General features: G+C 38.1%; 1 protein-coding gene across 9 annotated transcripts in view; it reads right to left on the reverse strand.

The window, feature by feature from the left end:
• ENOX2 (ecto-NOX disulfide-thiol exchanger 2) overlaps positions 1-17,046 on the reverse strand; it is a 285,173-nt gene that overhangs the window by 11,303 nt on the left and 256,824 nt on the right. For all 9 annotated transcript variants that reach the window (XM_070044727.1, XM_030846538.2, XM_060292814.1 and 6 more), the window contains 2 exons: positions 5,187-5,368; positions 2,720-2,827 (listed from right to left, as the gene is read on the reverse strand). In XM_070044727.1, the coding sequence (XP_069900828.1) occupies positions 2,720-2,827; positions 5,187-5,368 (290 nt within the window). The remainder of the gene's footprint in view (positions 1-2,719; positions 2,828-5,186; positions 5,369-17,046) is intronic.

The following is a 17,046-nucleotide window of genomic DNA, read 5'->3' on the forward strand; positions in this document are numbered from 1 at the left end:
TAGTATTTTCCTAAAACTGGAAATAATGGAATGATCTCAGAGTGTTTATAACATAAACTTCATTTAAAGAGAAGCACACAGTTAAAATGTTAAATTAAAAATAAATGAAAAGGAAACAAACTGGAAAAAAAAGTTTAATGGCTCTTTTAAAGGGTAGAATGGCCAATAAGGTAGTAGGAAATGGGCGATCAGAATTCAAGGGAGGGTTCATGATATCACCTTGAATTTTACTAGCAGATTCCAAGAGCTAGTTCTTTCTGCAGTAAGACAGACATAAGTCACATTGTTATATTGCAAAACACTGACAATAACTCACACTGTGGTTTACTGTCAAGAAACCCAAACAAAAAGAAAAAATGTCCTTCCTCACCAAAACTTATTGCTTTCCTTTCAACCTGGAATTATTTTTGCAGTCTAATGTGATGGTACTTTGCTTCCTAACCTAATTGTGACAGTTTGAAATATTTGGTCACAAATCAGCTTCCCAGAGAAGATCAGATTATAATGAACTGTCATGACTTTCCCTGAAGGAAACCTCACTTAAAATAGCAGGACAGAAACATATTCTGACTCACATTTTTCTGATTATCAGTTGGATTTCTCTCCCTGTCCTCTTTAGCTGCCACTTCAAGGTATATTTAGTTGCAAATGGGAAACACTTAGACTCAGGTATAATATTGCAAGATTTTTCAATGCCATTTGACCCTTCACTTCTTTAAATGAAATACTTTACAAAGCAGAGAGCTGCTTACACGAAAATGTCCTCAAGTCAATTTGTGATGTCAATCCTGAAGAGTGATTTTAAGCTTGATGTCATTAGGATAACCCCACGTTCATCTAGCGTCTTCTGGCTACACTACACACACACTCCATCTTATGCAAGAAGGGAAACAGCTAAGTAGCAGCTCTGGGACATTTTAGAAGCTCTGATCGTATGAGGAAAGTCCTGCTAAATAGAGCAGCTTTGGCACTTTTCAATTAAATGCTTGATAAATGAATTTGTCTGGGATTATGCTCATTTCTTTAATAACACCCACAAAACTGGAAAGTGAGTTGGTTTTATGAAGTGGAAAAATTAAAAGCATATTGCAAATGGCCTCCGGAAGAAAACACTTCACACTTTCAATCATTTGTTTCAATTACACCAAGGTTGCCAGTTCTTTTTTTTTTTGCGGTACGCGGGCCTCTCACTGCTGTGGCCTCTCCCGTTGCGGAGCAGAGGCTCCGGACGCGCAGGCTCAGCGGCCATGGCTCACGGGCCCAGCCGCTCCACGGCATGTGGGATCTTCCCGGACCGGGGCACGAACCCGTGTCCCCTGCATCGGCAGGCGGACTCTCAACCACTGCGCCACCAGGGAAGCCCCCAGGTTGCCAGTTCTTAATGGCACTCTGGGGGAAGTCACTATGCTGGCAAACACACCCAGGGCCTGTATGCATTGCATCTTCCTGCCCTGAGCACAGAAGAGAAAAAGCACAAGCTCTTGTGGAACCGTAGAACTGTGGAATTGATTTCTGGCTCTTGGTCTAAGCTCCCAATCTTCTCTCTCTCTTTTTTTTTCTTTGTTATTTTTCTTTATTTATTTTTGGTTGTGCTGGGTCTTCGTTGCTACGTGGGCCTTCTCCAGTTGCAGTGAGGGGGGGCACCCCTCACTGTGGTGCGTGGGCCTCTCATTGAGGTGGCCTCTCCCGTTGCGGAGCACAGGCTCCAGGTGAGTGGGCTTCAGTAGTTGTGGCACGTGGGCTCAGTAGTCGTGGCTTGTGGGCTCTAGAGCGCAGGCTCAGTAGTTGTGGTGCACAGGCTTAGTTGCCCCGCAGCATGTGGGATCTTCCCGGACCAGGGCTCGAACCCGTGTCCCCTGCATTGGCAGGCAAATTCTTAACCACTGCGCCACCAGGGAAGCACCCTAATCTTCTCTTTCTTCTGAGACATTAAGTCAGGCAGCTATGGTCAATGGGCCTTTCTTTCCAGAGGATAAGTTCACTTGAATGTTCAGGCATAAAGGAAATTAGAGAGGTGTGACAGGGAGACGCCATCAGTAGACTTTACATACCTTAAATAGACTGGGCACCTGATGCATGGTTGAGATACATTAATCCATCTAGAAGTTCGTAGACTTTCTCAGAGGTCCTCACTGGAGGTTCTATGGCTGCAGGCTCTCATTAGGCAAAGTCCCATTTTGCCTTCCCAGTTGCTATTATCTAGCTTTAGAATAATGTGTCTCCTTGTTTGCTTTCTAAGTTTCCCCCCTTTTGGTTTTGGCTGTTTCAACCTGCAGCAGCTCATTATTACACTAGATGGAGTGTCGGCAAAGACATGTCAATGTTCTGTTGTACTTGTGTTCCTTTGTTTAATGAAATGCTTAATTGAAAGTATTTTGTGTCACACGGGCTTTCTATGTTGTTATTTCCTTGACTAGATGAAGCAGGGATGAGGTGTATACTCTGATCTTCTCCAAGAAGGAAGACTGAGGAATGTTAGGGATGGATGGACATTTTATTCATTGAAAAGTGTACTCTCCAGAACCTTTAGAAATGCCAAGGACTCATACCTAAAAGCAGAGCCCTTGATTCAAGAATTACCCTGGAGAAGGGCTTTTAATCCCCAATCAACCAACCATTCCACATTGATACCTATTGGTAGGAGCTTCCAGGGCATTTTCATTGTCACTGAAAAGGGGGAAGCGGGGAAAGGGAAAAGGGTCACTTAGTACTCATGTACCTTTTCTTTAAGATTTTCCAACATTTTTTCCACCTGTAACTTGTCATCTTTGATTTTTTCAAGTTCAGCTTCTTTCCTTTTGTATTCCTCTTGGACTTTGAGTAGATGCTACAAGAAAGACCAAAGACAATCAAGTCTTAAGAAGCCACACTTCACTTAAAAACACTGGCTGAAGTTAGATATTAGGCAGGCCTGCCTCACTTTCCCCCAGTACACACAACCATTTCTCCATGCAAAGATACTAAAGGGAAAATCAAGATACTTTTCACTTGAAGTTATTTTATCTGGCTCTTATGAATCTTTTGGATTTGTTCATATTTTAGAAAGAGTCTGAGAAACTAATTGATCTAATCACTTAACTTTCCTATTCCAGCCAGATGTAAGGGTAGGGTGCAGTTAATACTATGTGGACAATATCTTGATTTTGGCATAGAACTGAACTTGATGTGTAAAGCATTCTTACAAATAGCCATTTTCCAAGCCAAGTTCAATTTCTGTGAGAAAAGTAGTAAAGAATCCAAATTTCACAAATGTTAGTTCCCTTATCAGTAGGCAAGGAACTGGGTTCATCATTAATGATTACTACAAATACTATGTATTTAGCATCTAACATGTGCCAAGTATTGGGCAAAGGGTTTCATATGCATGATCTCATTTAAGCCTCACAATAAAACTATGATACATAAGCCTGAAGGTTAGAGAGGTTTAATGGTTTGCCTAAGACTATTCAGATAGTCAGTGCCAGAGCTGGGACTTAAACCCAGGTTGAGTCAACCCCACAGCCTATGCTCTTAACCATCATATTAGACTATACATCTATCGGGGATAAGATGGGAGAAATTTTACCATTGTTTACAAGGCTACTGTCCAATAAAAAGTAATCAAAATGAGTAAAATTAATTTTTCAGGAGGTAGAGACCTAATTGTCTCACCGAAGTTTTTGAAGTGATGGAATGAAAAAAAAGTTCATTAGTTTTAAATTGAACCACTCCATTCTTTTTTTTTTTTTTTTTTTTTTGCGGTACGCAGGCCTCTCACTGTTGTGGCCTCTCCCGTTGCGGAGCACAGGCTCCGGACGCACAGGCCCAGTGGCCATGGCTCACGGGCCCAGCCGCTCCGCGGCATGTGGGATCCTCCCGGACCGGGGCATGAACCCGTGTCCCCTGCATCGGCAGGCGGACTCCCAACCACTGCGCCACCAGCGAAGCCCGAACCACTCCATTCTTATGTGGAGTGGTTTCAAATCAAGGTAAGAGGGGAAAACAACAACAAGAAAATGTTTTCAAAGTTTTGCTTTTCAGAGGCTTGCAAAAGACCATTGGGAGAGCTAAAAGACACAGTACGATGTACATGGTTGAAATTCTTTGAAGTCTAGCTGAGGAGATGTATTTTTTGGTGGAAAGATATTTGATGTAATTAAACTAGATCCCTGATCTAATTAAACTCCACGGTGACAGTAAAAGGAAGGTAAGCATTACTTCACACATTTTGTTAATAGGAAAGGTGAAATATTAATGTGATATTGCTTGTCACATAGGAAGACAATGATAGCAGAAGTAATAGGAACATGGGGCTCTTAGTGCCAGAAGAGACTCCCTGTTCACAATTTGTGATTTCTAAACATCAATAAGCTTTGCCCTAGATAATTCCAAGGCACACAATTAAAAAATTATTGGACAGTTTAAGTTGTGAGGAAAATGGCTGGTAGTCTGGCAAGACAGAAGAGGATAGTACCCTTACTCGGTACTACTCCTTTACTATAATGGAAACAGATGTTGATATCTTTTAAATAGTAGGCTTGCTGTGGTGGTTACATAAAACTTCTAGATATTGACCATCTGTTACACAATGTTGTATTTGAATGCAATTACAGTTGGATGCACTTGTTTACTTTACTTTTTATACTTGGGATAAAGTGCTGGTAAACTCATTCACATAAATGACTGAAAACAAAACAAAACAAAAGCACATTGGTATTATGTGCCCAAAAGCACTGATACTGAAAAACCCATAACACCCCTCCTTCCAACCAAATCAAGGGTAGGATTTTCGCCATTTCTTCTAAAAGACTGTATTATTTAGCATTGTGTCAGCTAGATACTTATTCACCAGCACTGTTGCATATCTAAGTAATTAAGGTTCGTCATAATGACCTTGAGACCCTGTCCAAATCCCAAAGTACATTCCGTAGCATAAAGAAAAGATTAGGTTATGCTCAGTGTAGTTTTATTGTTAAGTATTTTTTACTGAATGCACATTCTTTGAAAATTGGTGATCCATTGCTATCTCTGCATTTACCAGAATATTTCATGAACTACAATAGATAATCCCTTCCTCAGCCATGCCAGAGAACACAATACCAAGAAAATAAGAGGTTTGCTATTCTATTTGCTTGCAGGGGCCCTTTTACAAGTGAGGAGCTGATTACTATCCTTCCAAAAAGCTCGGAGGACCAAAATGTCTTTACCTGTTGCATTCCTTGCAGGGCTTGCTGCAGGAGTTTCAGCTGCTGTTCCTTGTTTGGGTCATCTTCTCTGTGGGCTTTGCCTTGTTCTTGCTTTAGCAGTTCCACCTCATTCCGGTAGGCATCAAGCTGCCAACGGAGGCTGTCATTTTCTTCTTTCAGAGCTTCTGCCTGTGATACTAAGGCTAAACAATCAATACAAAGGAGTAAAAACCATATATCCAGATTCCGTTGTGGTTCACCTTAGTACCATGAAAACTTGGTGTTTTAAATTGACATGTATAAAAAGCCTCTCAATGAGAAACTTTAGATCTGAGTTGGCCATGGTAGCAAGAGATGGACACAAAAGCACAAAGACTCGTTTTTGTAAATGAACACAGAATTCCAACACACAAAAGTCCTCATTGTGTTTCAAATTCTTCACCTCAAACATCACTAAAATATTTCTAGGTAACATCAGTTACTTTTACTTGAAATGCTGCAAATAATAAGAGCCTGTAATAATAAAATAGAAGGCTAATTGTCTTGAACTGATGACTGTCCACACAATAATTTGGCTGACAGTTATTTTTTAAAAATGCAGCCTTAACTGATCCTATAGAGGAAAGGTAAATGTAAAAATTAAGACACAAGACTTCCTGGGGAATTCCCTGGTGGTCCAGTGCTTAGGACTCTGCGCTTTCACTGCTGAGGGCCCGGGTTCGATCCCTGGTTGGGGAACTAAGATCCCACAAGCCGTGCAATGAGGCCAAAAGAAAAAAAACTTCCAGTTTATGGTCTAGCATTTAAGGAGCTTAGAAGTCACCACTCCATCCTAACAACAAGTAAAAAGCTGAACAAGCTGAAAAAAACCAACAATTCTTCTTAGATACAACAGAGAAGTGAAGTAAGAGGGCAAACTCATACACCCAAAATTGGAGAGACAAACAGGTGAATACAGAGAATCACAACTTACCAGAACAGAAACCCATGAGCAGATATTGCCACAGGAAACAGTGCCAAGGTAGGAAAACCTAAACTGTACTTGGCAATTTGCTGTAGGCTCAGTGTAAATAAGTCTGAGAGTTAAAAACTCCAGGGAGGCCCAGTCATAGCTAGGTCCCTACACTTTTGTGAGTTTTATCTCCAGGGGCTCCACCTGGTCCTCAGAGTGAACACTGGAGAAAAATTCCTATGTGCTTCCAGCAGGGGAGGGGAAAAAGAAACCCTCTTGAGATATGTCAGAGCATCATATTCTTCTTTAAAAGGGCTGCCTTCAGAAGAAATGATTTTACCATAGCCTAACATACTGGGGTAGTACCAGAGCCTAACCAACCCAGGGAACCAACCAGCTCCAGACCCCTCTAGCCATTCTGTCCCACCTAAAGGGGGAGAAAAAACTGAGAAACACTTGTGAAGTTCAAAGTCCAGAGGTATAGGCTCACTAAAAGACTGAGACCTAATCATAGGACTATAAAATGATTCTCCTCCCACCACATCTTACCACAATACCACAAAAGTCCTATTTAATAGAGTTCCTTTCACCTAGTACATCATGTCCAGATTTCAACAAAAAATTACAAGGCATACTAAAAAACATAGTTTGAAGAGACTGAACAAGGATCAGAACCAGAGTCAGATATGGCAGAAATGTTGGAGTTATCAGACAGGGAATTTAAAACAACTATTATTGGGAATTTGCTGGTGGTCCAGTGGTTAGGACTATGTGCTTTCACTGCTGAGGGCCCAGTTTCAGTCCCTGGTTGGGGAACTAAGATTCCCACAAGCTGCATGGCACCAGAGATCAAAAACACTAACAGAAATGAAAAATCCCCTTGATGGACTTATTAGTAGATTGGGCATGGCTGGGGAAAGAATTTCTGAGCTTGAGGATATGACAATAGAAACCTCCTAAACTGAAAAGAAAAAAGAAAAAAAATTACCCCCCCAAGAACAGAAAATGCAAGAATTGTGAGACAATTACAAAGATGTAATGTATACATAATGAGAATATCAGAAGGAGAAAAAAGAGAGAAACAGAAACAATATGTAAAATAATAATGACTGAGAACATGTCTAAATTAATGTTAGACACCAAACCACAGATCCAGGAATCTCAGAGAGCATCAAGCAGGATAAATGCCAAAACATATAACATTCAAATTTCAGAAAATCAAAGAGAAAGAAACAATATTGAAAGAAGCCAGAGGAAAAAAAACACCTTACCTATAGAGAAGCAAAGATAAGAATTACATGCTACTTCTCCTCAGAAATCATGCAAGCAAGAATAGAATAGAGAGAATAGTCAAAGTGTTAAGAGAAAAAAAAATCCACCAACTTAGAATTCTGTACCTTGTGAAATTATCCTTCAAAAGTGAAGGAGAAATACTTTCTCAAAGAAAAATTGAGGGAATTTGTTGCTATTAGGCCTGCCTTGCAAGGAATGTTAAAAGAAGTTCCTAAGACAGAGGAAAAATGAGGTAAGTCAGAAACTTGGATCTACATAAAGAAAGGAAGAACATTAAAGAAGGAAAAAGTGATGGCAAAATAAAAACTTTAATTTTTCTTATTCTTGAGCTAACAGATAATAGTTTGTTCAAAATAATACTGACAATGCGTTCAATTATGTATGCGTGTGTGTGTGTGTGTGTGTGCGTGCGTGCACTTATGTATAAGTGAAATTAATGACAGCAATGATACAAGGAATGGGAGGAAGGAATTGGGATTATGTTATCATAAGGTATTTGCACTACCCACAAACTGGTATAGTGTTATTTGAAAGTGGACTTGGATTAGTCATAAATGTAAATTGCAAACTCTAGGGCAACCACTAAAAAAGTAATAAAAAAGAAGTATAACCAATATGCTAACAAAGAAGAGAAAGTAGAATCATATCAAATGCTCAATTAAAACCACAAAGGGCTGGGAAAGTGTAGAAGAAAAAAGGAAGAACAAAGAACAAGAGCAATAAATAGAAAACAGTAACAAATATGGTGGATATTAATCCAACTACATCAATAATCATTTTAAACATCAGTGGTCTAAATACAATTAAAATTCAGAGATTGTCAGAGTGATAAAAAAACAAGAAACAACTATAGTGGTATCTTTAAGAAACACACTTTAAATATAAATATACATATAGATTAAAAGTAAAGGAATGGAGAAAGACACTATGCTAACACTAATCAAAAAAAAGTAAAAGTAGCTATATTAATTTTAGACAGAGCTGACTTCAGACCAAGGAAAGTTATCAGGGCTAAAGAGGGGCATTACATAGTGATAAAGGGGTTAGTACTACAAGAAGACATAACAAACAATGTGTATGAGCCTAACAATAGTGTGTCAAAATAAGTGAAGCAAAACCTGGTAGAACTGCAAGGAAAAAATAGATGAATCCACTATTATAGAGACTTCATACCTCTCTATCAAAAGTGGAACAATCCAGTAGGAAGAATATCAGTAATGACACAGTTGAACTCAACAGCACCATAAATTAACTGGATACAGTTGACATGTATAGACTGTTTCATTTAACAAAGGCAGATTACACATTCTTCTCAAGCACACATGCAACATGCACCAAGATAGATCACATTCTGCATCATAAAACACATCTGAACACATTAAAAGAATAGAAATCACACTAGGTATGCTATCAGACCACAATGAAATTAAACTAGAAATCAATAACAGAAAGATAGATGGAAAATTCCAAAATACCTGGAGATCAAACAACACACATCTAAAAGGCACGAGTCAAAGAAGAAATCTCAAGAGAAATTTAAAAATATTTGAAATAAATGGAAATAAAAACACAACTCTCAAAATTTGTGAGATGCAGTGAAAGCCATGCTTAGAGGGAAATGTATAGCATTGAATACATAGATTAGAAAAGATCTAAAAAGAAGAAAGATCTAAAATCAATTATCTGAGCTTCTACCTTAGGAACCTAGAAAAAGAAGAGCAAATTAAATCTAAAGTAAGCAGAAGAAAAGATATCATAAAAATAGATCAGAAATCAATTAAATAGAAAATAGGAACTCAACAGAAAATTTATGAAACCAAAAGCTGGTTCCTTCAGTAAAATTGATAAACCTCTAGCCAGTTTAACTAAGAAAAAAATAAAGAAGACACAAACTACTAATGTCCAAAATGAAAGAGAGGATATCACTATAGATCCTATGGACATTAAACGGATAATAAAGGAACATTATGAACAACTTTATGTCCAACATTTGATAACCTAGATGAAGTGGGCCAACTCCTTGAAATACACAATCTGTTAAAACACACACAAGAAGTAAACATGGGAAGGAAATCTAAAAAGCATATGTATATGTATGGCCGATTCACTTTTCTGTACAGCAGAAACTGACATGGCAGTGTAAAGCGACTATAATATAAAAAAGAAGACGGGGCTTCCCTGGTGGCGCAGTGGTTGAGAGTCCACCTGCCGATGCAGGGGACACGGGTTCGTGCCCCCGTCTGGGAAGATCCCACATGCCACGGAGCGGCTAGGCCTGTGAGCCATGGCCGCTGAGCCTGCACATCCGGAGAGGGGCCACAACAGTGAGAAGCCCGTGTACCGCCAAAAAAAAAAAAAAAAAAAGTAGACAACTTGAATAGGCCTCTATCTCTTAATGAAATTGAATCAATAATTAATAATTCTCTAAAACAGAAAGTACTAGGCCCACATAAGTTTACTACTGAATTCTTTTAAACATTTAAGGAAGGAATAATACAAAATTTCTACAATCTCTTCCAGATGATAGAAACAGAGGGAATACTTCCTAACTCATTCTATGAAGTCAGCATTCCCCTGATACCAAAACCATACAAAGACATTACAAGAAAAGAAAGCACAGACTGATAACTCTCATGAACACAGATGCAAAAATCCTTAACAAAATATTAGTAAATCAAATCCAAGAATGTATTAAAAAGAAATACACCACAATCAAGTGGAATTTATCCCAGGTATGCAAGGGTGGTTCAACATTCGAAAATCAATTAATGTTATCCATTACATTAACAAGTTAAAGAGGTTAAAGTCACATGGAAGTATCAATAGATGCAGAAAAGGTATTTGACAAAATCCAGCACCTATCCATGATTAAAAAAATCTCAGTAAACTAGGAAGAGAGAACTTCCTCAACTTGATAATGAACATCTACAAAAAACTTATAGCTAACATCATACATCGTGGTGAGAAACTTGAATCTCTCCCATTAAGAACAAGGCAAGGATGTCCCCTCTTACCACTGTTTTTTCAACATTGTACTGGAAGTCCTAGTTAATGCAATCAGACAAGAAAAGGAAATAAGATGAACATACAATGGGAAGGAAAAAATAAAATTGCCTTTGTTTGCAGAGGACATGGTCATCTATGGAGAAAATCTGAAAGAACTGATAGAAAAACTCCTGGAACTAATAAGCACTTATAGCAAGGTTGCAGGATATATAAAAAAGTTAATATACAAAAGTCGGTTGCTTTGCTATATACCAAAAATGAATAAGTGGAATTTGAAATTCAAAACATACTACCATTTATATTAACACAACAAAAATGAAACACTTAGGTATAGATGTAACAAAATACATATGAGATCTATATGAGGAAAACTACAAAACTCTGATGAACGAAATCAAAGAACTAAATAAATGGAGAGATTAGGGTTTATGGATAGGATGACTTTATATTGTCAAGATATAGGTTATTTCCAACCTAATTTCTGGATTCAGTGCAATCCCAATCAAAATCCAAGCAACACAGTAATCAAGACAGTATGCTACTGGCACAAAAACATAAATATAGATCAATTGAACAGGATAGAAAGCCCAGAGATAAGCCCATGCACATATGGTCACCTTATTTCTGATAAAGGAGGCAAGAATATACAATGGAGAAAAGACAGCCTCTTCAGTAAGTGGTGCTGGGAAAAGTGGACAGCTACATGTAAAAGAATGAAATTAGAACACTCCCTAACACCATACACAAAAATAAACTCAAAATGGATTAAAGACCTACATGTAAGGCCAGACATGATAAAGCTCTTAGAGGAAAACATAGGCAGAACACTCTATGACATAAATCACAGCAAGATCCTTTTTGACCCACCTCCTAAAGAAATGGAAATAAAAACAAACATAAACAAATGGGACCTAATGAAACTTAAAAGCTTTTGCACAGCAAAGGAAACCATAAACAAGATAAAAACACAACCTTCAGAATGGGAGAAAATATTTGCAAATGAAGCAACTGACAAAGGATTAATCTCCAAAATTTACAAGCAGCTCATGCAGCTCAATATCAAAAAAACCAAACAACCCAATCCAAAAATGGGCAGAAGACCTAAATAGACATTCCTCCAAAGAAGATATACAGACTGCCAACAAACACATGAAAGGATGCTCAACATCACTAATCATTAGAGAAATGCAAATCAAAACTACAATGAGGTATCACCTCACACCAGTCAGAATGGCGATCATCAAAAAATCTACAAACAATAAATGCCTAGAGGGTGTGGAGAAAAGGGAACCCTCTTGCACTATTGGTGGAAATGTAAATTGATACAGCCACTATGGAGAACAATATGGAGGTTCCTTAAAAACCTAAAAATAGAACTACCATATGACCCAGCAATCCCACTACTGGGCATATACTTTGAGAAAACCCTAATTCAAAAATAGTAATGTACCACAATGTTCATTGCAGCTCTATTTACAATAGCCAGGACATGGAAGCAACCTAAGTGTGCATCAACAGACGAATGGATAAAGAAGATGTGGCACATATATACAATGGAATACTACTCAGGCATAAAAAGAAACGAAATTGGGTTATTTGTAGTGAGCTGGTTGGACCTAGAGACTGTCATACAGAGTGAAGTAAGTCAGAAAGAGAAAAACAAATACCGTATGCTAACACATATATATGGAATCTAAAAAAAAAAAAGGTTCTGAAGAACCTAGGGGCAGGACAGGAATAAAGACAGAGACATAGAGAATGGACTTGAGGACACGGGGAGGGGGAAGGGTAAACTGGGACGAAGTGAGAGAGTTGGCATGGACATATATACACTACCAAATGTAAAATAGATAGCTAGTGGGAAGCAGCCGCATAGCACAGAGAGATCAGTTCGGTGCTCTGTGACCACCTAGAGGTGTGAGATAGGGAGGGTCAGAGGGAGATGCAAGAGGGAGGAGATATGGGGATATATGTACACGTATAGCTGATTCACTTTGTTATAAAGGAGAAACTAACACACCATTGTAAAGCAATTATACTCCAATAAAGATGTTAAAAAAAATCCAAACACGTTATTTTGTGGATGTTGACAAACTGATTCTAAAGTTTATAAAGAGAGGGAAAAGACCCAGAATGGCCAACTCAATATTGAAAGAGAAGAATAAAGTTGGAGGACAGATGCTACCTGACTTCAAGACTTAACAGAAAGCTGTAGTAACTAAGACAGTGTGGTGTTGGTGAAAGAATAGACAAATAGATCAATGGAATAGATTAGATAGCTCAGAAATAGACCCCCATAAATAGAGTCAACTGATCTTTGACAAAGGAGCAAAGGCAATACAATGGAGCAAAAATAGACTCTTTAACAAATGTGCTGGAACAACGGGACATCACAAAGATTAACTCAAAATGGATCACAGACCCAAATGAAAAATGCAAAACTATAAACCTCCTAGAAGATAACATAAGAGAAAATGTAGGTGACCTTGAGTATGGTGATGACTTTTTAGACACAACACCAAAGGTATGACCCATGAAAGAAATAATTGATAACCTGGACTTAATTAAAATAGAAACTTCTATTTGAAAGACAATGTCAAGAAGACAAGCCACAAACTGAGAGAAAGTATTTGCAAAGGACACATCTGATAAAGGACTGTTATCAAAAATATACAATGAACTCTTAAAACTCAACAATAAGAAAATGAACAACCTATTTGGACTAAAGACCTGAACAGACACCTCACCAAAGATATACTAATGACAAGTAAGCGTATGAAAAGATTTCAACATCATATATCATTAGGGAATTGCAAATTAAAACAAGAATGTGATATCACTAGAAACATATCAGAATTGCCGAAATTCAAAACAATGACAGCATCAAGGACTGGTGAGGATGTGGTGCAAACAAGAACTCCCCTTCATTGCTGGTGGGAATGCAAAATGGTACAGACACTTTGGGAGATAGTTTGGCAGTTTCTCACAAAACTAAACATACTTTTAGGATATGATCCAGCAGTCATGCTCCTTGGTATTTACCCAAATGAGCTAAAAACTTTGTCCACAAACCTGCACATGAATGTTTACAGCAGCTTTATTCATAATTGCCAAAACTTGGAGGCAACCACAATGCTCTTTAGTGGTTATCTAACCACTGATATACTGTGATGCATCCAGAAAATGGAATAATAAATGGCACTAAAAAGAAACGAGCTATCAAGCCACAAAAAGACATGCAGGAAAAGTAACTGCATATTACTAAGTAAAAATAATCAATTTGAAAAGCCTGCATACTTTATGATCCCAACTATATGCCAGTCTGGAAAGGGAAAAACTATGGAGTCAGTATAAAAGATCAGTGGTAACCAGGCATTTGTGGGGAGGGAAGGATGAATAGGTTCAGCACAAAGGATATTAAGTTACCTGAAACTATTCTGTATGATACTACAATGGTGAACACATACATTTTATATATTTCTCCAAAACCATAGAATGGATACCAAGAGTGAACTCTAATGCAAATTATGAACTTTGGGTGACGATGATGTATTCAGCTACTGTAACAAATGTACCTCTAGGGTGCGGGATGTAGATGGTGGGGGAGACTGTGTGTATATGGGCACAGGCAGTATTTGGGAACTCTGTACTTCCTGCTCAATTTTGCAATGAACCTAAAACTGATCTAAAACTTAAAGTTTATTAATTGAAAAAAATAAGACACATAGGGAAACCTAGGTTAAATTTAATTATTTATGGTTATTGCATATTTTTCAAGATCACAAAATCATAAAATCTACTTCAAAGTGTTTAATAAGAAAATTTTCATTCATTCAACAAACATTTATTGAGTTCCTTCTGTGTTCCAGGCTTATGTAAAAAATGAAATTCCACTAATCTCTATTGTTTATACTCCAAATTTATGGAAATATTTGTAGTTTATTCCCTTTTTGACTCCTAACAGAGTATAGATGAACGCCTCTGTACTACTATCTTCTATGCCTTCTACTTTCTTCAACCCTGATTTGTATACAAATCCCTTACATCTATTTCCTAACTACCTACTGTCTGAAGCTGATTTCATTATATTCTGCAAATCAGTCCCATCCATCAGTCCATTTCTATCAGTTCTACTGTTATGGGTTGAATCTGTCCTCCTAAAAAAGATACTTTGCAGCCCTCAGAATGTGACCTTATTTGGAAATATGATCTTTACAGAGGTAATCAAGTTAAAATGAGGTAATTGGGGTGGGCTTATAGATTTCTATGACTGGTGTCCTTATGGAAAGGGGAAATTTGGACACAGAGACAGACATGCACACAGGGGAAATGTCACGTGAACAGGAAAACAGAGATCGGGGTGATGCATCTTCAAGCCAAGGAATGCCAAAGATGGCCAGAAAACCAGCAGAAGCTGGAGAGCGGTCTGGAACAGATTCTCCCTCAGAGCCCTCAGAAGGAACCAACCCTGCTAGAGCCTTGATCTCAGATTTCTAGCCTCCAGAACTGTGAGACGATAGATTTCTGTTATTTAAGCAACTCAGTTTGTGGTTCTTGTTGTAGCAGCCCTAGCAAACTAATAAAATCACCAACCTTCCATTCTCCCAGATTAGAAAACCTAGGCTCATTCTGAATTCTTTCCATTCTTCATCATTTATATTCAATGTAGCACAAAAGACTTTAGTTTATTCCCCCCAAATGACTCGTAGCATCTTTAATGTCATACTCTCTGTTACTTCGTTTTCTTCTATCATTTTTCTCATTTCCTGTTGCCTTCACTAGTCCCAATCATCATCATTTTATATCTCAATTCCTATAAAAGTCTCTGGTTTGTCTCTATCAATCCAAACTTATCTCCTAAAATATACAATTCATGTTGCTTTTATCATACAAGTGCCATGGTTGAAAGACATGCTTATAGTGACATATTGCCTACTATGCTAAGTCTAAGCTTGGCATTCATGTCCCCTATGGTCTAGGCTCATCTTGCCCACTCAATCTTTTATACCCCTAATCACATCATTCTTATTTCCCTCTTTGAGCCGTGCTCCTTCTCCCTCTCTGCATCAAGATGCTTTCTTACTTTCTTGCCTTTCATCCAAACCTGTTCATCTTTCAAGGCCTTGATCAATTTTCACTGACTGCGACTACTCTGGCCCACACTCTCTTGCCCTGGCTGCATTCTAATCAGTACCTTCCAGGTTAGCACCAAGTGGTATTTCTCACATTTTATGTATGTTTACGTATATTACATCTTTATTTCTATCAGCTGATAGGATATAATGCTTGTTAACTAACTGATCAAACTCCTAAAGTGGGAATACTGGGAGGTAGGAGGAGAGAAGGAAGGAGATTGGATACCAGTGGAAGAGAAAACTTTGGCTAGAACAGTGGAGAATTAGTCTAAGTCAATGTTTTCCAAATGTGCTCCCTGGACCACGATCATATAATTCATTTAGGATGGCTGATAAAATTTAGATTCCCAAACCCTATTACAGGCCTATTGAAGCAGACTCTATAGCACAGAAATCTGAATTTTAAAAGGTAACCCAATGATTCTTATATATATATATATACCAAATCTGAAAACCACCAATTTAAGTGAAGAAGGCAGAAGACAGATGCTGAAAGGGAACAGCTATCCTTATGTTTACTGGGTACATGTACTTTCCATCATGGTTAACAATAGAATGAAGTAGTTTCACACTATCATGATTTGCTTTGATGTGATTCTCCCTCTTCAACACATTGCTTTGAGCACAGCGGTCTTTTCTTCCATGGCAAGAGTATTTCCAGTTCTGAATCACAAATATGGGCTTAGCTACCATAGAGAATGTCACAGAACAGAAATTTTGTGGCACTTCAAGGAAAGGTAACAGACTGCTAGCTTTGACTCAGACTGGGAAGTATATTTAACCAAAAACATGCTATAGGCTCCTGAAATTCAAGTTTGGTAGCATGGAGAGAGAGAAAAAAAAAACTTTTGAGTTCTAGTTGCTTAAGCTTTTCATTGGAACCAAGCGATAACTAAAACATGTAGCTGATTTAGATAAAAACTGAGGACCTGCTCACCGGCTCACACTGAGCAGGATTTCTGCAGTTGAGTACTACAGACATGCAATAACAAAATTAGATACGATCAAGGGGAAGAAAAATGCACAGAAGTCCTTGAATTAAAATGAATTGAAACCTTCTGGGAGAAAAGCTATTTGGTAAGCTCCATTAAGTCCATTGTACATAGCTTTATTTGACAAAGCAGCATCCTGACATGTGGAACAGGAAAGAAAATAGCTATAAGATGATCTGTCAGGGAGTTTCCAGTCTCTAAAGAAATAAGATTCTGTGCAGTAGCCAATACAGCTTTTAACTCAAAAGAGATACAGAAGCAAAATGCAATTATATAACCCTAGTAAGTACATTCAATCTGAATCTCCCATATACCCCTCTCCTCCCCCAATAATTCCTCAAACTCAGCAACTTATCAAGTGGATGCTCAAACTTACGGTCACATTCATTTCAGGGTAACAGTGGATTTATACTGTATACAATACTGCAGATACTGAGGTGGAGACAATCCTACAAATCAAAGATTAATCAGCTATAAAATATCCTGGCTAAACACTTAAATAA

Source organism: Globicephala melas, chromosome X, assembly GCF_963455315.2.
Source record: "Globicephala melas chromosome X, mGloMel1.2, whole genome shotgun sequence".
Classification (NCBI taxonomy): domain Eukaryota; kingdom Metazoa; phylum Chordata; class Mammalia; order Artiodactyla; family Delphinidae; genus Globicephala; species Globicephala melas.